Source organism: Meles meles, chromosome 4, assembly GCF_922984935.1.
Source record: "Meles meles chromosome 4, mMelMel3.1 paternal haplotype, whole genome shotgun sequence".
Lineage (NCBI taxonomy): Eukaryota > Metazoa > Chordata > Mammalia > Carnivora > Mustelidae > Meles > Meles meles.
Window position 1 is genome coordinate 49,763,746 of NC_060069.1, and position 19,434 is coordinate 49,783,179.

The 19,434-nt window shown below is 39.3% G+C and overlaps 1 protein-coding gene across 1 annotated transcript; it reads left to right on the plus strand.

Annotated features, from left to right (window-relative positions):
* Positions 1-301: 301 nt before the first annotated feature.
* On the plus strand, positions 302-15,059 carry CLDN1 (claudin 1). Its single transcript, XM_046003839.1, has 4 exons — positions 302-742; positions 10,029-10,193; positions 11,629-11,713; positions 13,590-15,059. The coding sequence occupies exons 1-4, from the start codon at positions 520-522 to the stop codon at positions 13,750-13,752; spliced, it is 636 nt and encodes a 211-aa protein (XP_045859795.1). The 5' UTR covers positions 302-519; the 3' UTR covers positions 13,753-15,059.
* Positions 15,060-19,434: the final 4,375 nt, after the last annotated feature.

Here is a 19,434-nt window from a genome sequence, read left to right on the forward strand (position 1 = left end):
GATTTAATGTATGAAAAGTTTGAGAAGCCTCACAAGAAGGAAAAAAGGAAGAAAGGAAATGAGAGGTTCAAGACAGGAGCACTCGGCAGATGTGATCCTCCCCAGGGAGTCCCCACAACGTGAGCCAGCGCCAGCGGGACCTTCCTGCCCAAGACCCCTTGGCCATCACCAGCTCCTGGTCTCCGCTGCTTTCCCAGAGAGCCGCTCTGAAACCGCCAGGGGGCGCTGAGCGGCAGCCGGCGGGTCGGGGGCGGAGCTGCTTTAAATCGCGGCGCCCAGAGGGTTGGCGTCTCAGTCCCAGAGCCTGGGAGCCAGCGCAGCTTCTCGCGTCCCGACTTCAGCGCTGACCCAGACAGGACCTGGACTCAAAGCTTCTCCAGTGACAGCTCAGGGAGCAGGTCTCTCCGCACTAACTTCTTCCGCGCGGCTCCATCACTCCGGGCAGTCCCCGGTGCGCACCTGCCAACTCCGCCTTCTGCACCTGCCACCCCTCAGCAAGTGCGGGCACCCAAGCGAGCCATGGCCAACGCGGGGCTGCAGCTCTTGGGCTTCATCCTGGCCTTCCTGGGCTGGATCGGCTGCATTATCAGCACGGCACTGCCCCAGTGGAAGATTTACTCCTATGCGGGGGACAACATCGTGACGGCCCAGGCCATCTACGAGGGGCTGTGGATGTCCTGCGTGTCGCAGAGCACCGGGCAGATTCAGTGCAAAGTCTTCGACTCCTTGCTGAATCTGAACAGTGAGTGCTTTCCCCTCCCCCGTGTCCAGGAACCTGAAACCCCAGCCCCCCAGTGGCTCCGCTTTGGAGTGGTGGCTACCGATTGATTCTGTGGTGTAATTAGGTGGTTGTGAAACTTCAGTTGATCAAGTCTTCTGATCATGTGCTTTTATCGTGAGGAAGCGAGAAAACTGTGGTTTGGGAAAAGAGAAGCCCTGGCCTCAGCTCTGTTTTTTCCTCTAACTCGCCAGGTGACACTTTTCCTCTAGGTGTGGTTTCATCTTAAATTCCCGTGAGAGTGAGGTGGAGATGGAGTGGGTGAAGGCCAACATCCAACTTGAGCTCTGTTTTTTTTTTTTTTCTGGACATTGTAATTGTCCAATTCTCTGTGAATTGAAGAGTGGTGGGGTTTGAACAAGAAAACAGGTTGGTTTGAAAAGTTTGGACCCTGGTAGCTTTTCTGGATTCTATAATTAATAGGTAATCCTAAAGATTTAGGTAAATTAGGAGAGGGGCTGTTAAATATATCTTTACTCTGAGTTTTATAGTACAAGTCACATTTCTACACAGAATATCCCAACCTAGTGTCTACTACTAACAGTTGAGCTTGAATCTTTTGATTTATTTGCTTTTTAAGATCCAGTAAGTATGAGGAGGCTCCTTTGAATCTCCTCCTATGTATGACTCCTTCAAGAAGCTTCTTGAAAAAGAATCTTGAGATTCCCCTGAAGGGTTTAGCTTTCAAGCCTGGAATTCGCAGAGGAGGCAGATAGTGTAGTGTTATTTTGGAAAGTGAAGCTGGGTGGCAGGTGGAAAAGGGTGACAAGGAAGAAAAGTTCTAAGTAAGCTCCCATCATAATATGAAGAAGAGTGAAGGCACTGGAGAAAATAAAGCAGAGGAGACTCAGCTGCTGAAGGCAGAGCTCAGCCACAGAGGAAGGTAGTGAGAGAAATGGTGGGTCTTCTCCAAGCTTCCGTCTTCCTTAATTTCTGTGTAGCGGAATGTCCGTTCTTCTGTCAAGCTGAGAAGAATTATGTAGACAGGGCTATTTTTGGGATTATGGGAAGAAGGATGATAGGACGGCCTTTTTACTTCTATTTTTTGTTGTTGTTGTTGTTAGGTACAAGGTTATGAGTGCCTTTTTAGGAACTCATTAAATTCCCACTTACTGAGGTCATAATTCATGGCTGGAGTACCTTCTTTGAGATACTATGTTAGTTGTCCTGCACCTTTGTCTGTCATGCCCTCAAACTAACTTGAAGAAAGACGTCCTTAGTCTTTGGCTGGATAAACAAGACTGTCCACCAGCCCACCTCGTGTGCTGAGGGTGAGCCATGTTGCCATTGCTCAAGCTTCCTTCAGCTGCCCTGTCCACCTCCAGCCTGTGGCTTGGTCAATACCCATCCAGCTTAGAGTTATTAAATCTGTTCTGAATCTGTTTAAACAGCTTTCACACACCTGCGGGATTTGGTTCGTCAATGTGCATGGTGGTTTGAGCGTTTTCACTTCAACTTTTCAAAGCTCCCATATTAGGATCCCTTTATACCAAATATAAGAAGTATATGAAGTACACCCCTCTATATCATCACTGAATCTCCCCGTGAAAAGATAAATGTGTGTAAGGAAATGGAGTAGACATTTTGGGTGTCATGTCGAGGACTTGGCAGATGGAGGAGGTTTTAAAAGCAATTCCAGAAACATCTCTGATTCTTCTGACCAAAGCAGTTCATTTTCAGTATGTTTAAATAGGTTTCCTTTTACTTCCTTAGGTAACCAAATAGAATCCATGACCAAATTGATCCATGTTGTAAATACTCCAACAGGCCATTGCTATACACAATAATGTTGTTAAAATGTTTTATTTTCATTTATTCCCAGTTAATATAGTTGTTACACTTTTTGAAGTGTAGTAGAAGAACTAAACAATACCCTGCTTCCCCATACAGATTTTAGAGATTTCTTCCCACTGATTTTTTTTTTTTTAAACTCCAGATCCAATTCCTCTTTTTGTTTTGGTTAAAACTAGGGTTTATTCAAGGTGGAGCTGAGGCCTTTCTCTCAAAACTGATTCCCAGAAGAGGGAGCCTTGACTCACAGGTGCTCTCCCAACCTGCCAATGACTCCCTGGAGGCCTTTGCACAGAGCCCAGGGAACCTGTCTCCTTATCTCTGCCTGGGATGTGGTCCTCACTCCCCTCTGATGTAGAGACCCAGGGTGGTGATTCATTGGCTGGTTTTGTTGCAGTTTTGTGATGTCTAGAAGAAAACACGGTTATCCTAGATGTAAGTATCTTTCCTTGTAAAGGGTTGCATTCCAGGAAGCGCTTTTATCTTCTAGCTTGGCTAGAAGTTTCCTGAAAGTGTATCTCGCTCTCTGCCAGTGGAGCCCACTTGACATCTTAGGGTGGAGACACAGAAATTTATCAAGGTTTGTAACACTAGATGTGTTAAGAGCCCTTGATTCCTTGCTCTAACTAGTGTCAGCTATAAAAGGCACATGACGTTCATAGAATATCTAAAATGTTATGGGTTATTTAAACCAATATAGGAAATGAGGTACAACAGAGCTCCTTTTAGGTGGTCCTTGCAGAACAGTTTATGAAAATGTAACCGAGAAACTTCCCCGGGGGGCAAAATATTACACCGTGTGTTGTGGTTTTACTGTGGCTGAGACAACTTCAATTCCATCCCAAGTATGCGATGTTTGTTGACACTGATGACTCCGGCAGCCGAGAGCTAGCGCATGCAAACGATGGTACCAGGTACAGCGGCAGTAGACTTTTTCTGGATTAAACTACATCTTGCCTTCTGTAGATCCAATTCTCAAACTTTTGGCAAGCTTGTGCCTATTTTAGGTCCTTAGTTAATTGTTTCTTCTTGCTTGATTTTAATAGCTAAAGCTGTCTGAAGATTGGGCTGTTCTGGGAGGTTGCATTGTGGGAGGTGTGCAAGCAGAGGAGTAAGCATTTTGTAGGAATGTTGTAGGGAAAATCCAAGCACCAGACAAATGGAAGGTTAGGCTAGACTCTCTCTAAGTCTCATCTAACCTTGAGGTTCTGTAATTTGTTTATAAGCTCCTCTAGCCTGTTCAACTTGCTTTGCATGAATCCACATGTGTGTAGGTGTACTTAATGAGTATTGGTTGTCAGTGAGGTTTCCCAGCACTCTCCCCATGATGTCAGGCGCAGTCAAAGAGACGAAATCACTGACTTGGATTTGAAAGTCTTGAAAGTCTTCAAAGCACAGGCAGAGAGGAAGGCACCCACCTACACATCCCTAGACTGCATAATGCCTGCCACATACTAAGGGCGTTCAAGAAGCCATTGGTGTTCGAATGTGAATTAGTTCCGACACTTGGAATGATGGAACTAGAAAAAGAAAAATCCAAGTTTGAGATCTTAAGTTCTCAATTCTCATCCTGGGTTTGCACTCACTAGCTATGTATATTATGGTAAGCCACTTAATTTTTCTGGGGTGAAGAGAAATAAAATGGAACTTATTTTAGAAACCTTATAAAACAGCACAGAGTAAGAGGAATGGGGAGATGAACCCACAATTCACTCATCCACTCAATAAATGTAAGCCAGGCCCGATTCTTGCTCTCAGAGACGCAGCTAAGATGATTTATAAGGTGTCAGTGTTGATTCCTCTCACTGCAACATACTTTGTTACTAATTGCCATGATGGAACACAAAGAAGCAAGTGGCATAGTTTGAGTTTCCTTGATTGGAGTGACGAGTAAGTAGTAATAGAGAAACATAAATTTAATCATGAAGCAGCTTCTCTAAGAAACAAGCAAAAAAGATAGCAAAACTACTAGGACATCCTGAAAAGTGGTAAGTCCTACCTCATCCCGGACCCCTTCAGTTACCGACTGGGGTGGTGTATTGAGGTCATACCCATTGGCCAACAGCTTAGGCACCAAGAAAATAGAAATCCTAACAATGAGAACTCCTGAGAAACTTTGAACTTGAGTCCAAGTGAAAAAGCCATGGGAATGTGATTCTGTGATGGCCTGTGATGAAATCACTGAACTGCAGAGAAGAGACTATGTTTGTTCTAATCACCCGATGGTCAGCTCATTTGCCTGTCTAATACTTATTAAGGAACCACTCATGTAGGGGGACTGCATGAGGATGCAGGTTTAATTAAAATCAGTTTTATTTGATACATACTATACAGGGTAATAATATAACTATATGGCCAGTAAGTAGCATAAACAACATCAGGTATTTATAGCAAATTCTGCTGCTTGTATATTGAGGCTTCTACCAACCTTTAGGAAAAAAATTGATGTACTTGTCTGTGCTTGTCTTTCCACACTTACGTTGATTAACCCAACTGTAGTAGATCAGTAACTTCTCACTCATTTCTTGTCTTGTAAGTAGAGATCTTTGTAAGTATTTTTTCAAATTATACTTTCAGGTTGAAAGTGGTGAGAACTCCTTAGGGGGTCTTTAATCTCAAGATTATTGGTCTAGCTAAATGTAATTAAAAGACTGCCTCCTCTCTCTACTGCTGAATAATGATGGGAGACAATAGTGGAACTTTTTGAATGTTTGCAAACGATTTTCTCCACAGACAACTGGAGTTAGTCAGTGATGATAATTTTGTAGCGGCATCTCTAAATTTACAGGGCCAGGAAAGGAACGTATTTGCTTCTAGAGTTGATCCAGTTAGACTAGCTCAGAGTTAATAATTCAAGGCTGTCCTGTATCTCTCTGGTCCAAAATGTTATTGTGTGGCTTTCAAATATTTCTCAACTTCTCTACCCTGCTCATCATCATTCCAATAGGAGAAAAACTTTATCTTGGAAGCTCATTCAATGCAGAATTTTAAGATTTTGAAAATTAAAATAATCAAGTTAAGCAAAAAAGTATGATTTTTTTCCGTCTTTGTATAAGTTTCTGGCTTTTAATGATTGAAACTAAGTTTGGCTTTATATAGCAAAATTTTATTATCTCCAGGTTCACTAGGGAGGCATTTCTCAGTAGTATATCAAAGATTAAGCTAACCACAGGAGAGTATTTTTCCCTATAGTATTAGTGCAGTTTTGAAAAATTAAAAACATGTGCTAATTTGAAATAATTGAAAACAGGTTGAATAACCCATGTAGCCTGTCAGGTTTTGTTCTTAGTGTTTTGGATTGAAAAATATCTGGTCCGAGACATCAAGGAGCTCACAATTACATATTTTAGATCTTTGACTTAAAAGGCTTCCATAATACCTTAATTTGAAGGATTCATCTGGTTCCAGCTTAAAACTGTGCAATTTAGATTCTATCTCCACATAAAACCCTCATAACTTGTAACACAACACTTGCTTACTGTGACTTTGTAATCCATTGTTACATATTCCTGACTAGTGAGTTTTTACGTTGTTATGATTCTCACCCTGTTTTGTTGTTATGATTCTCACCCTGTTTTTTTTTTTTTTTTTCCTTAACATCCTCCCCACCCCTACACATCACTATAGTTCAGAATTCATCCAACTGTCTCCAGTGGAGCAAGATGAGATTTTTGTGTTTGATGCCCATCCAGTATTATAAAAGACAAAGAAATTTTTAAGTCAATGGATGCCAAGATATAGATGAGAAATATTGCTTTGCAAAATAATGCTCTTGCTTGGGGCACCTGGGTGGCTCAGTCGGTGAAGCAGCTGCCTTTGGCTTGAGTCATGATCCTAGCATCCTGGGATCAAGCCCCACATTGGGCTCCTTGCTCAAGGGGAGCTTCTTTCTCTGCCTGCTGCTCCCCCCGCTTGTGCGCTCTTTCTCTCTGACAAATAAATAAACAAAATCTTAAAATAATGCCCTTGCTTTATCATATTTTTAAAAATGAAGCATGATCCCCTGCTTTAGATGACTTACATGATTCTTCAGGACTTTTTCCCCCCATTTCCTCCATTATTTTTTGTGCATTACACAAATAAGTCATCATTCTATAAAGAAAACATAGGGGTTTTGTTAGTGAACAAAACAAAATATCTGCCTCATTCCCCCTTAGAGACTTTGTGAACAAGGTGAAAGAATAAAATTGGTATGGCATGAATCATGTGTGCTTTCCTGGAGAACCTGAAGGGGAAAAACTCAGAGATGAAAACTTGAATGTTAGATCATTCCAGGTGAGCATGGATGGAGCCATGGAGTGGTTTATCTGTGTGTGCTCCCTGCCTGGGTGGTTTTGTGCAAGTCTGACTCATGAGACTGAGAGGCCCCATAGACTCCTCGTGAAGAATACCTTGTGATCCATGTGCTCAGACCTGCTGGGCTGGTGGCCTGCTGTTTTTACGTGAAGCGCAGATCAGAATGATCATTACAGGAGCTGGGTCAGGTTGGGGCCCTTACAACTCAAACAAAGTGGAAAACTTGGAGACAGAGATCAGAGATTAACAATAAAGGTGATTAATATTTCACTAAGCATGATACCCTCTAATTCCATCCATCATGCTTAGTGAAATAAGTCAATCGGAGAAAGACAACTATCTAATGCTCTCCCTGATATGAGGACATGGAGAAGCAACATGGGGGGTTAGGGGGATAGGAGAAGAATAAATGAAACAAGATGGGATTGGGAGGGAGACAAACCATAAATGACTCTTAATCTCACAAAACAAACTGGGGGTTGCTGGGGGGAGGTGGGGTTGGGAGATGGGGAGGGGGGTTATGGACATTGGGGAGGGTATGTGCTATCGTGAGTGCTGTGAAGTGTGTAAACCTGGCGATTCACAGACCTGTACCCCTGGGGATAAAAATACATTATATGTTTATTAAAAAAAAAAAATTGGAGGGGGAGGCGAACCATAGAGACTATGGACTCTGAAAAACAACCTGAGGTTTTTGAAGGGTCAGGGGTGGGAGGGTGGGGGAACAGGTGGTGGGTAATAGGGAGGGCACGTTTTGCATGGAGCACTGGGTGCTGTGCAAAAACAATGAATACTGTTACGCTGAAAAAATAAAAAAAAATAAAAAGATTGAATAACAAAAAAAAAAGGTGATTAATAAAGGCTGGAAAACAGTGTTTATGAGAAAAACAACAGAAATGGCTGAGAGATGTGGAAGGCTATGTGTATTTGAAGGGTTAGCATAGGAAGAATATTTACTAATGGGTCTCTCTATACTGAAGGTACAAATCTTGCCACCCATTGTTTAAAACCCTACAATGACTTCTGATTACACTTAGAATAAATGCTGAACACCTTACTCTAGCTCTCTAGCTTGCAAAGCCCTGTAGGATCTAAGCTGTCGGGGCACCACGATAAACACACCTCATTTTGTCATATTCTGTCACCTTCCAGGAGAGTGACCAGATGTCCCCATTTGTCCAGGATTCAGGTCCTTCTTAGGAGTCAGAACCTGTAGTTTTAAAACCGAGACAGTGCCAGGCAAACAGACGGCAGTTCAGCCTATCCTCTTGGCATGTAGATTATTTTTGTGATTTTTAGTATTTCTTCTTCCAGCATTCTTTAGCCTGAAATGCCTTTCTTCTGAAGGGTATTTAGGACCAGATCTGAGATGTGTGTTGTGTATTAGAATTTCGTTATTTCACTTTCCAATTTCCTGTCACGTAATGATTGTCTTGGCAAAAACTCTTGGTAAATGAGAAGAAAGGGCACGCCATAACGGTGGATTCTTTGGTACTTTCCTCTTCTTGCCACAGGATTGTTTGTGATCCAAGGAAGAAGTTTTACACTAATCTTATAAGCAGCTTCAGTTCCTGGGAAACCCACGGTGCATGGAACATGTGTTTTGATTCAGCAGTTTTTACACTCCCCAGGAATCTTATGAGAAGTGTGTGGGTTGGGTACATGTGTGCCCCACATGTTTACAAGGAGCTGGATATGTGAGGGGAGTGTCTCTATTCTGCTGTTTACTTAAATCAAGTAAAAATGTATCTTGGCTTCCAAAATATCTCTCAAATACAGTAAAAAAAATACTTTTGATTCCTCTTAGAAAGAGGTTATTGTGATTTTAGCAGAGATTGCCTGGTTATGGCAAGGATATAAATATTAACAAATTAAAATAGAATGTCTTAGAAATCTCTAGAGTTAATAATGATCGGTAATGTAAGTTTGCAACCCTGAACGTCGTAAGACTGAGTTTAGATATCAATTTAATTTGGAAATACAGAACCTTTCCACCACGTCAGCCACTTTTGAAGACCCTCAGGAAGTAAATGTTCCAACTTCCTGGTTAGAGATATCATCATTCACACTTTACATAATAGAAACATGGTCCCAAAGAATAATAAGTAGCTTACCCAAGATAGCATGGTTTGTTACAATGTAAATACCATTTATACATGGAAAAATAATTGCCACCTGTAAACACTGTCAATAGGATAATGATCTTTACCAGAGGAGGAAATAAATCTAGAATTAATCAAACTCATTTACTAGAGTAGTTTCGGCTCACTTTTTTTTAAAAATCTGTGCCTTTATACCACAATGATAGCATCATGTTTTTATTCTTTATTAAACATACTGCCATAATCTCCCAAAGCTGACTATATCATGATTTAGTACACTAATGACAATAACAGGAAAGCAGAAAATTAGTGTAATCTTGAGAAATATTACCTTAAATTATTGTCTGCTATTTTATAACATGTCAGTTTAATAGTTTTGAACACTGGTGATATGTCTGAATATGAAACTTCCATGTTCCAAAGTAACATCTCAAAGATTATTTTGTTTTGTTCTAAGAAAATGGCATTTATATCCCCTACCCCCAGGCCACTCACTGGAGACACAGATGTTACTTATCCAGCCATGACAATCTTTGAGAAATTCATTACTTATCTTCCAAATTCACCTGTTTTGTGTTTATTTTCTGAGGCTTGACTGGAGTATAAAGCTGTTGACTACTACTAGTCAATACTAGTATACTAGTCAATACTAGTATATTGTAAGCCATTTTAATTATAAATGGTTTAACATTAAGGATAATACATACGATTGTTGTTTCAGAATTAAAATACTGTGTTAGTGAGGATTAAAGATGTATTAGTTCTGCTAAACCTATTCAACCAGATCATTAATTATTTTTCCAGAGGATTTGAAGTTCATATTAAAAACATAAAACGTGAGAGCTGGAGGCTTCTCATTCATCAGCCAGCCAGGCGTTTGTTTCTCTGGAGTGGAAATTGTGTTGGTTACCTGCAGAAATATCATTGGAGCTGGGGTCTTGTGGCTCCTAGTTCATTTTTATCTTTCCCATACATGATTGAAATATATACATGGCCTTCAATCACTCTTCTCTGGTTGCCCTAGGCATGATTTTTACATGTTCTAAAATGTTTCCCACCAGGTACATTGCAAGCCACCCGCGCTTTGATGGTGATTGGCATCCTGCTGGGACTGATAGCCATCTTTGTGGCCACAATTGGCATGAGGTGTATGAAGTGCTTGGAAGACGATGAGGTACAGAAGATGCGGATGGCTGTCATTGGGGGCGTGATCTTTCTTATTGCAGGTAAGAGAGGCCCTGCCCGCTTCACCTTACTAATCTGTCTCTGGCATGGGTAAAGACCTAGGTTTGAGTTTCCTTACATTTTGTTGGATTCATCGCCCTTGGATTGATTTTTTTCGGTTCCTTTAAAATCTTGAAGACATAGAAATCTTGTCTAGTTGACTTGCACATTCTCAAATAGGACCAAATGAAAATCTGAGATCTGTGCTCACGGTGGGCAGCTCTGTTCATTGAGGTTCCGGGTGCCAACTGATTTGCTAGAACCAGTCTCCCAGGTGAAGAGGGATATTTTCTATTTAGCAAGTATTAAGGAAATATTCTATAAAATTCAGAAATTTCTGGAGTGTCTCCATGAACATTATGTGGCAAAGATGGGGAGTTATGACAGAGAACGTGAAGAATGTGTGAATCACACAGGTCTACGAGGAGTGGATGGAATCAAGATTCCTGGAGAAAAATGAGGACGCCTTCCAGATAGGCAGATCTGATTCCAGAATAAACGTGGTGTACTATAGACAAGTGAAGGCCAGTTGGAGTGGAGGTAGAGGCTGGAATGGTAGGAAGTTAGGTTATATGAGTTAAGAAAGAGAAAACCTTGATAAAGGAATGAAGTTATATTTTCCATAGAAAATACTTATGTGTTTGTTGTTTTATTCAAGTGTTGATTGAGGAGTTACATATGTGACCTTTGAAAAATGCGTATCAGGAAAAGACATGGGTAGTTCCATTATAAAACCCTATAATAAGGATTGTCCTAAATAAGATAGTATTATGTGTGCAGATAAAATGGTATGTGTGTGCAAATACATAAAATAATAGAGTTTACATTATATAAGCATATATACAGTATATATTATATACAGTCTATTGTTTTTGAAAATGAGATCAGTGATATAATCGACCATTAGGAAGAGCTAGAATTAGAATTTATTTTCTCATTTTCTCTTTGGAAAAAACTTTTTCGGAGCCTTTACCCCAGCATCATATTTGGATGTGTTCTCATCCTCCCTTTTGCAAGTGACTTTGTGTATACTAATAAGGGCATTGGTTTTATCAAAAGTAGTTTAGTATACTAATATGTAACAATATCTTTGAAGGAGCTCTTAACTGACATCAACCTGTTGAACTGTTTTGAAAAAAACATTATAATTGTCCACGACTTTGGACTGTAAGTGAATTAGGTGACATGAAGAGTATAAACCATGCCCAACTTCGCCTAATATTTTTGTCTGTCTTAACAGAGAGTATTTAGAATAAATCATGTCCGAATCTCTAATCTCCCTAAGTGAAAATTATCTAAATCAAAACTGACTAAATTTAAAATGTCAGCACTATTGATGAGTTTTAATTCTTGTAAAATGCTGATAAATTTCATGGGCTGTATATTTATGCTCATTGTTTCATAGTGACTAACAGTCTTTGTTTTTAATTTCTGTAGGTCTGGCTGTTTTAGTTGCCACAGCATGGTATGGCAATAGAATTGTTCAAGAATTTTATGACCCCATGACCCCGGTCAATGCCAGGTAATGCTATTCATGTGTAAAATAGTTTGCTCTCCCAGAAAATACCTTCTTTGTCTCCTACCAAGTCCAGCCAGTGCCATAATTTCTCAGATTTGCTTTCTGGAACTTTGTGAAATTTTAGTCAAACTTGAAAATAATCTGAAAGGCCTGTGACTCATGTTAAAATGAGCTTGGTAATTGCTTTAACAGCTTATATCTATGACAAAATGCACTTAGAAGTAGTAAATTTCTAAGCTCTGTACTTTCCACTGTATACTGGACCTTTTTTCTGGTTCATTTTTTTAAATATCAAGAAAGATGTTAACATATTTAAAATTTCCTTTTTGTGGTATGTCCCAATACTTCCAACACTTAATTGATTAAGTGATTTTTTTTTTATAACTTAACACACGGTTTATGATTGGTTGAAAAACATAGTACTATTGTAGGGGTTAATGAATAATACCTCATTCCCAATAGTTTAATTTTATGTAGGAAAACAAAATTTAACTTTCAAATTTTATGTTCCATCACAGCTATAAAATTGGTTTTGCGAAAGTCATTTTTATTTAAATTATGATTTGTGGAAATAAATTGCTGATTCTGGGCTCTCCTGTAACAACACTCTTTGATCAGGGCCAAGGCTCTTTTGTGTCACTGTGTTCACATCATTAAAGCCTAATGACTTCATTAAGAGTCAGAATGTTAAGGCAGAATTATTATTTGTTGTGTACTAGGATGAATGGATGCAGAATCCCTATGGTTAGAGAGATAAGGTGTGCTTCTCTTCATATAATCACCACACTGGAGAACATATACTGCAGTGATCGTGATCATGGTGGAGCCTTAGATCTGTACGGCTTACAATATAGGAACTAAAACTGCAAGCAGTCAATAGGCTAAATTTTTTACCAGTAATGGATGTGAAAGTACTTGGCACTGTGTGTTATTTACATTGTCTCCCATCATCCTGAAAGCAGTCCAGTGAAGCAGAAGGGATTGTCGTGCCTTAAGAGAAGCAGAAATTGGTGTGCCTGGGTGGCTCAGTGGGTTAAAGCCTCTGCCTTCGGCTCAGGTCATGATCTCAGGGTCCTGGGATCGAGACCCACATCGGGCTCTCTGCTCAGCAGGGAGCCTGCTTCCTCCTCTCTCTCTGCCTGCCTCTCTGCCTACTTGTGATCTCCGTCTGTCGAATAAATAGGTAAAATCTTTAAAGAGAGAGAAGCAGAAATTTAAGGTTGGGAGCTGAAGTTACTAGCCAAGAGTGCAGCATTAGAGAGTTTGCATCGGGACTCAAGGCCAGGCCTGCTCTGTCCTATAGTCTGCCATCATTCACAGAGTCTCTCTGCAGGAGGCCAGCTCCATGCACCCACCTATATCAGCTAAATCCAGAATAGTCTATGGATTGCTTAGAAGTCTTTTTTGTGAAACGATACATTTCTGAGCTCAGTGTATAGAGGTACCTCGGATCAACTATTGAAAATTCTGTTGGTCACATCACTTGCCAGCAATTTCTTTATAGGATATGGTTGCTACTTGGCAATAGCATAATTTTAAAGTTTTAGCCTGGGAATCATGGTCCAAACTCGACTTCTAAAATACATAAACACACTTCACAAGTCTCCTACGTGTGGTGAAGTCTTATGATATATTTGTGTGATTACCCTGGTGTTGCAGACCATATCGCCTGAGCTACTATTGCAGGGCGCCTACAGCTGCAGTGTGAACATTCTGGTGTGTCCATATTCATGAACCCTAGAGTACCTCCCCCAGGGCACTATGGGGGATTTTTTCCTAGTGGAAAAAAATATAATGACTATGATGTTGATTTCCTTCCTTAATTATATTACAAAATTCCCAATGATTCATTGACTAAAGTAATGCACTGTCTTTTCAGGTATGAATTTGGTCAGGCTCTCTTTACTGGCTGGGCTGCTGCCTCTCTCTGCCTTCTGGGAGGTGCCCTACTTTGCTGCTCCTGTCCCCGAAAAACAACATCTTACCCAACACCGCGGCCTTATCCAAAACCAGCACCTTCCAGTGGGAAAGACTATGTGTGACACAGAAGCAAAAGGAGACAGCAGCTGTTGAAACAAATAGAAAGTGGACATTGAAATACTGTCATTGACATTAGGACCTTAGACTTTTGACTATTGTAGCATGAACTACGGTATTGCAAAAAACAACAACAAACAAATGCAAAAACAAAAAAATTATTTTTTTAAAATACGCATTGCTAAAAATGGCTTAGTTTTATTTTATCTCCTTTCCTCAGTGCAGGAGGGAAGCCTTTTCCATTTTTATTACTGCTTCCCACTGAGTAATCATCTCAAATGTGGGGAAGGGGAGCTCCTTAAATATATATAGATATGTACATATATGTGTTTTTCTATTAAAAGTTAGATAGCAAAAACTCTTATTATGTTGGTACCAGTATACTTAAAATATATCTAAGAAGAGAAAAAGATATTTAATTCTATATTGATTTAAAAAGCAGTTTATCTGGTATATTTTTCTTCTTCTATATCGACACATATATAATAGGTGAAATATTATTTTCCCTCTTTCATCAGCTTTTAGCATCTTTGACAAAAGACCTAACCTGCTTAACTAAGTATGGATTTTTTTCACTTCTTCACATGTGGCTTTTCATGTGCTTCTTTTATATTATTTTTATTATGATCTTACAGCATGTGCTTTCATCATCCTTCATGCCTTTTTTTTTTATGAGGTTGAGCTTAATCTTGAATCTGATAACACATTTCATACACCTACAATGTAATTCCGAGAGTCAGGAAGAATCTCTTACAGATCAGAACTTTGGGAGCATGTCTTTCTGCAAGACCAAGATGATATGTTCCTGTTGACCTTCCACACGATTTCTGTACTCTGACCTACAGTGCTCTTGTTTGCTTTGAAAATATTTGTCTGATTCAGTTGCTGTGTGCTGCTTTCCCAAGTGTTGTAACACAATTTTATTGATTGAATTTTTAAGCTACCTATTCACAGTTGTGTATGCCCTCAAACTATCTTTTTCTCCCCCACCCACCTCAACTGTATTGTTTTCTCCAAAGTACTTACCGTGTAGTTTACCCCTTTCTAGAGAGAAAATGGCTCATCTGTCTGTTTGTCTGAATGAAGTACTAGACTTCCTGTAGTGATAATCTGATGACAGATATTCTCTCTCTAACTGTAAGCAACTCACTTAGTCTTTCTCCTCTTTTCCCATCTGTCAAATTGAGATAATGACACTTAACCAGCTGGTAGAGGCGGTGTGAGTATTAATTAGTTGATATTATGCTCATTCTTTGAACATGAACCATGCTTAAGTAGTGTTTTTATTTGCTCAGTTGGTGGTTAAGTCACTGAATCAAACCTATACACACGTTTTTATATCGGTTGACACCTTCCTTTCTTCATTGGCCCATCTCCTTTCTATGAAGGGTGTCTAGCATGCTTTTGGTTCCATTTTAACAATTGCTCTTAGTTTTCCTGCCTGAGAAATTTTTACTTCACTTGAGCAAGATGATGTAATGGAAAGGTGTTGGCTTTGGTGACTGGAGACCTGATTTGAGTCTTGGTGCTATCAATTACTGTTTGAGTTTCAGCAAGGCACGTGGCTGCCCTAGATTTAGTGCCTCATCTGTAAAAAGGAGATTGTAATTCCTGACCTGCCTACCTCACAGGGCTGTTGTGGGGATCCAGTAAGATGGGATACATGTAAGTGTGGTTTTATAAGGTAAAAAAAAAAAAATGTGTACTGTACTGGGGAAAGAATTAAGGACTTAAGTGCATTGGTTTAGGATTGCTTTTCAAATCCCTGAAAGGAGAAAATTCTAAGAAATAGTTTTCTTGCCTTAATCTCTCATGTGATGAGACACTGAAGTGAAATTCCGCTTGCTAAATGAAAAAGATTCTAAGGAAGTCTTAGTTTCTTTAATGGGTGTGGCCTGATGCGTTTTATGGCTAAGCTTTTCTCCTTTCAGTAATGCAGACTTACATTTAGAATGTAGACGTGTAAGCATCAGCAAAGCCAAGGTACAGAAACTTTTTTGAATTAAAATAATTTTCAAGGGTATACAAGGTGAGTTTCTGTTAAGTGATACTATCAGAGGTGTTGCTATTAGCTGGCAGGGAGCGCTGCTCAAATAGGTAGTTTGGGAATGGTAATTCATAGTGAAACCATATCATGGGAGTTATCCAAAGGACTGCATCATATGAAGGTATGAACCCGTAAAGTTTAGTATGTCTTCCAAACCTGAAACTCTATGTTCTTAGAAGGTATGATTCCAGGAGTCTTTGCTACATCCAAAGGTTCTAATGATGTCTGAGTGTAAATGCATGGTGGTTACCGGTTGCTAAACTCTACAGAGAAACTGATAGTCCAAAATGGCCAACAGAATTGGTACACCAGAATTCATCCAATTTTGATATTTTTGTACTCTGCTTCTGTGCCTGGAAACAGACAAATAGATATTTTGGAGTTTTGTAATGGGAATTTGTATAAAGCATTACTCTTTTTCAATAAATTGTGTTTTTTAATAAAAAAAAAAACCCTTAGCTTGTTTTTCTAATTATTTATTTCAAGATCACCATGCTTGAAAGCTGCTGTGGTTTGGGATGGGATCTGACTCACTTTATGAACCTGGGAATGCACTATTATGCTTCTGGGCCATCTGTTAAGTAACTGAGTGACTCTGCCCACTTGAATGTCCTATTTCTCTCAAACTGAGTTTCTTCCTTATCAAGCCTGGTGGTGATAGAAGAGAATGCCAAGAGAAGTTGCTTTATTTTCCTCCTCCACAAAAAGGGGATATGCTACAAAGGATGACTAAATGATAAAAGAGTGACAGACGGTAGGCTAGAAATCCATTATCATTTTGGTAAAGATTATTATCAAAACTACCTCCAAGGAAAGCAAGTGATGAAACACATTCACTCATTATCTGAAAATATCATTAATTGATAAACCCTTAATTGTAACCTCTCCCTGGGCAATTTTCATATTAAAGAGATAGGCTTGTCAACAAATGATTATGGCTCTGTGTGGAATTTCAGACATCAGCATGTTGGGTGAGAGACAAAGGTCAGTTTGACCTGAACTAATTAAGCAGACCCATCAGAATCCCCACTCTTTCTGCAGAATTTAAATCTCTGGGGGTGGGGTTCAGGCCCATGATATTTGAGAGGAAATAAAATGCCTAAGTGCTCCTGACAAGAACTCGTAAGGGAAAAGCCTGGATTGTAAATCATACCAAGTAGGCATACACTTCATGTGAGCTCATCCTTATTGGATGCCATTATTCTACAAACCATGCTGTTCTCCCTTTCCTCATGTAGGACTTCCTATGTGGATGTGTGCCCCAGTTCAGGGAAAACTCCATGCCATTTTTATATTTTCCATTTTCAAGCTTGTGGCTAATCCTAATAAAATCTGGTAGTGAATTCTTTTCCTTTTTTTTTTTTTTTTGCATGTAGCAGAGGGGTAAGATTTCCTAGTACCCTTCTCTCCCACCCCAGACACAAACCATGTGCCCCCAACCTGCCCTAAAATCTCTACAGTTATCTGGTGCCATGGAAACTGACAGAAGTCATTGCAGATTCTAGGGTGGTATGGGGACAGCTTGGTGAGTCCAAAAATAATCAAAAACATTCTCAATGCTCTGAGCCTCTGCAAACCTCATCCATTTTGTATACTCGACTTCCATTGGCAGATTTTTCCAACATGACCAGTATTGGCAACTGGTCATGAGATAGGAATTTATTCATTTAATATTTACTAAACATCTATGATAGGCCAGTGTCATTAAATATAGACAAGGCTAAATGATGTAGGAAATGAGTAGGACCCTCTCCTGGGCCTGCGCAGGGTGAATGATGTTAAGTAAGAAGAGAACTAACTGGAATCTAGCACTGATTCCGCTATGGGTCAGCCATAGTGAGCTATGGAGATCTCCATCCCTTGTTTTTCAATCTGTAAAATGAGGAGTTTGGCCCCATGTGGTGGTTCTCATCCATAACAAAATCAGAATCACCTGTGAAGTTTTGAAACTTCCCAATTCCAGGGCATTATCCCAGGTCACAGCAATCAGAAACTCTGAAAGGAAGGTCATAGGTAGTAGCTTCACAAGGGATTCCAGAATGCATGATCTGGACTACAATCCACTGGGCCGTGTCATTCTTCAGCATCAGTGATGCACAAAAATTTTTCTGGCTAAACACATACCCAAGTACTCCATAGATGACACTGTTGTCTACCCTTCCTCTAATGCTATGGTTTTATTTTCTGGCTTTTGTTGTTGTTGTTGTTGTTAGTTTGTTTTGGTGAGAGGAGGGAAGGAGTTAAAGGGAAGTGGTTTTCAGAGACTACTGTTGTCTTTTTTAGTAAGTAACCTATTTTCTTGTCATTTTCTATAATTTTAAATTACCCCCAAAATGGGCATTAATACAAGGCAAATTCTTCTTTTTTCTCTTTTTATTTTTATTTTTTTGCAAATTCTTTTTTTAAAAGCTTCCTTCTATTTAACAAATAATACTATCTTAAGAGGATAAATGATTATAAAGCAGAGCCCGAGTTATTTTCCTCTGTTATATGAAATTTTCAGGGAAGTCCTAGCTAAACCATAATCTCGATACATTTATTTTTTAATTGATTAGTGATTTTACTTCATTTATTTCATCATCTCTATGACATAATTGTTTTGATTCTCAAAGTGAACACACACACACATATAGACACACCTCAGTTTGGAAAAAGTAAAATTTGAAAACTGGACAAGCATTTCTTAATTAAATTGAACTGAAATAAAGCACTTTATTCTCCCAAAGGAGCTTTTTTTTTTAAAAAAAAATTCAGCACAAAAATTAATTCCATATGGGTTAAGGACTTGAATAGGAAAACAAAAACTCAAAAAATTTCCGAAGGAAAAAAAAAATCTGAGAACCAAGTCTTTATTGTGAATTACAGAATTTTTTTTTAAGATGTTATTTATTCATTTGACAGAGATCACAAGTAGGCAGAGAGGCAGGCAGAGAGAGGAAGGAAAGCAGGCTCCCCGCTGAGCAGAGAGTCGGAAGCGGGGCTCGATCCCAGAACACTGGGATCATGACCTGAGCCGAAGGCAGAGGCTTTAACCCACTGAGCCACCCAGGCGCCCCTCCCCAGAATTTTTTTTTTTTAAGTTAAACACAAAAGGAAGCAATTTTCCAAAAAGGATGTCTACAACCCCATCAAAATGAAGAACTGTTCACCAAGAACATAATAGGGACATACAAAGACAGTCTATAATTAGGAGTTGATATCACCACACAGCATATAATAAACAAAAATTTAATACCCAGAATATATAAAAAACATCAATAAATTAATTTAAAATATACAACTCAATAGAAAATAAGCAAAGTTCATAAAAAGGCATTTCATAAAAGATGAATGATGTAAGGTCATTAAGATGCAAAAATATGCCCAACTTCATTAATAACTATAATAATAAAACCTTATCAATAAAATTAGTGAAATGTAACTTTAGACAATAGGCATAATTTAAGAGGTCTGATAATATAAATGTGGAAGGGAATGTGGATGAATGGTGGTAGGTCCCTCAATTGGTCCAACAAGGTTGGAAATACTGCTATACTGTAAATTTAAACAACCAAACTGACATAAAAATGCACTACTGGAGAAACTCCTACATACACAGCAGGACATGTGAGCACAAATGACCACTCTAGTAACTATAACA

What these genes read in the sequence shown, in the direction of transcription:
- CLDN1 (XM_046003839.1), top strand. Translation starts at nt 520, where the DNA reads ATGGCCAACGCGGGGCTGCAGCTCTTGGGCTTCATCCTGGCCTTCCTG. An exon ending in CTCCTTGCTGAATCTGAACA is followed by an intron (nt 743 to 10,028) that starts GTGAGTGCTTTC and finishes GTTTCCCACCAG; the next exon opens with GTACATTGCAAGCCACCCGC. An exon ending in ATGACCCCGGTCAATGCCAG is followed by an intron (nt 11,714 to 13,589) that starts GTAATGCTATTC and finishes CTGTCTTTTCAG; the next exon opens with GTATGAATTTGGTCAGGCTC.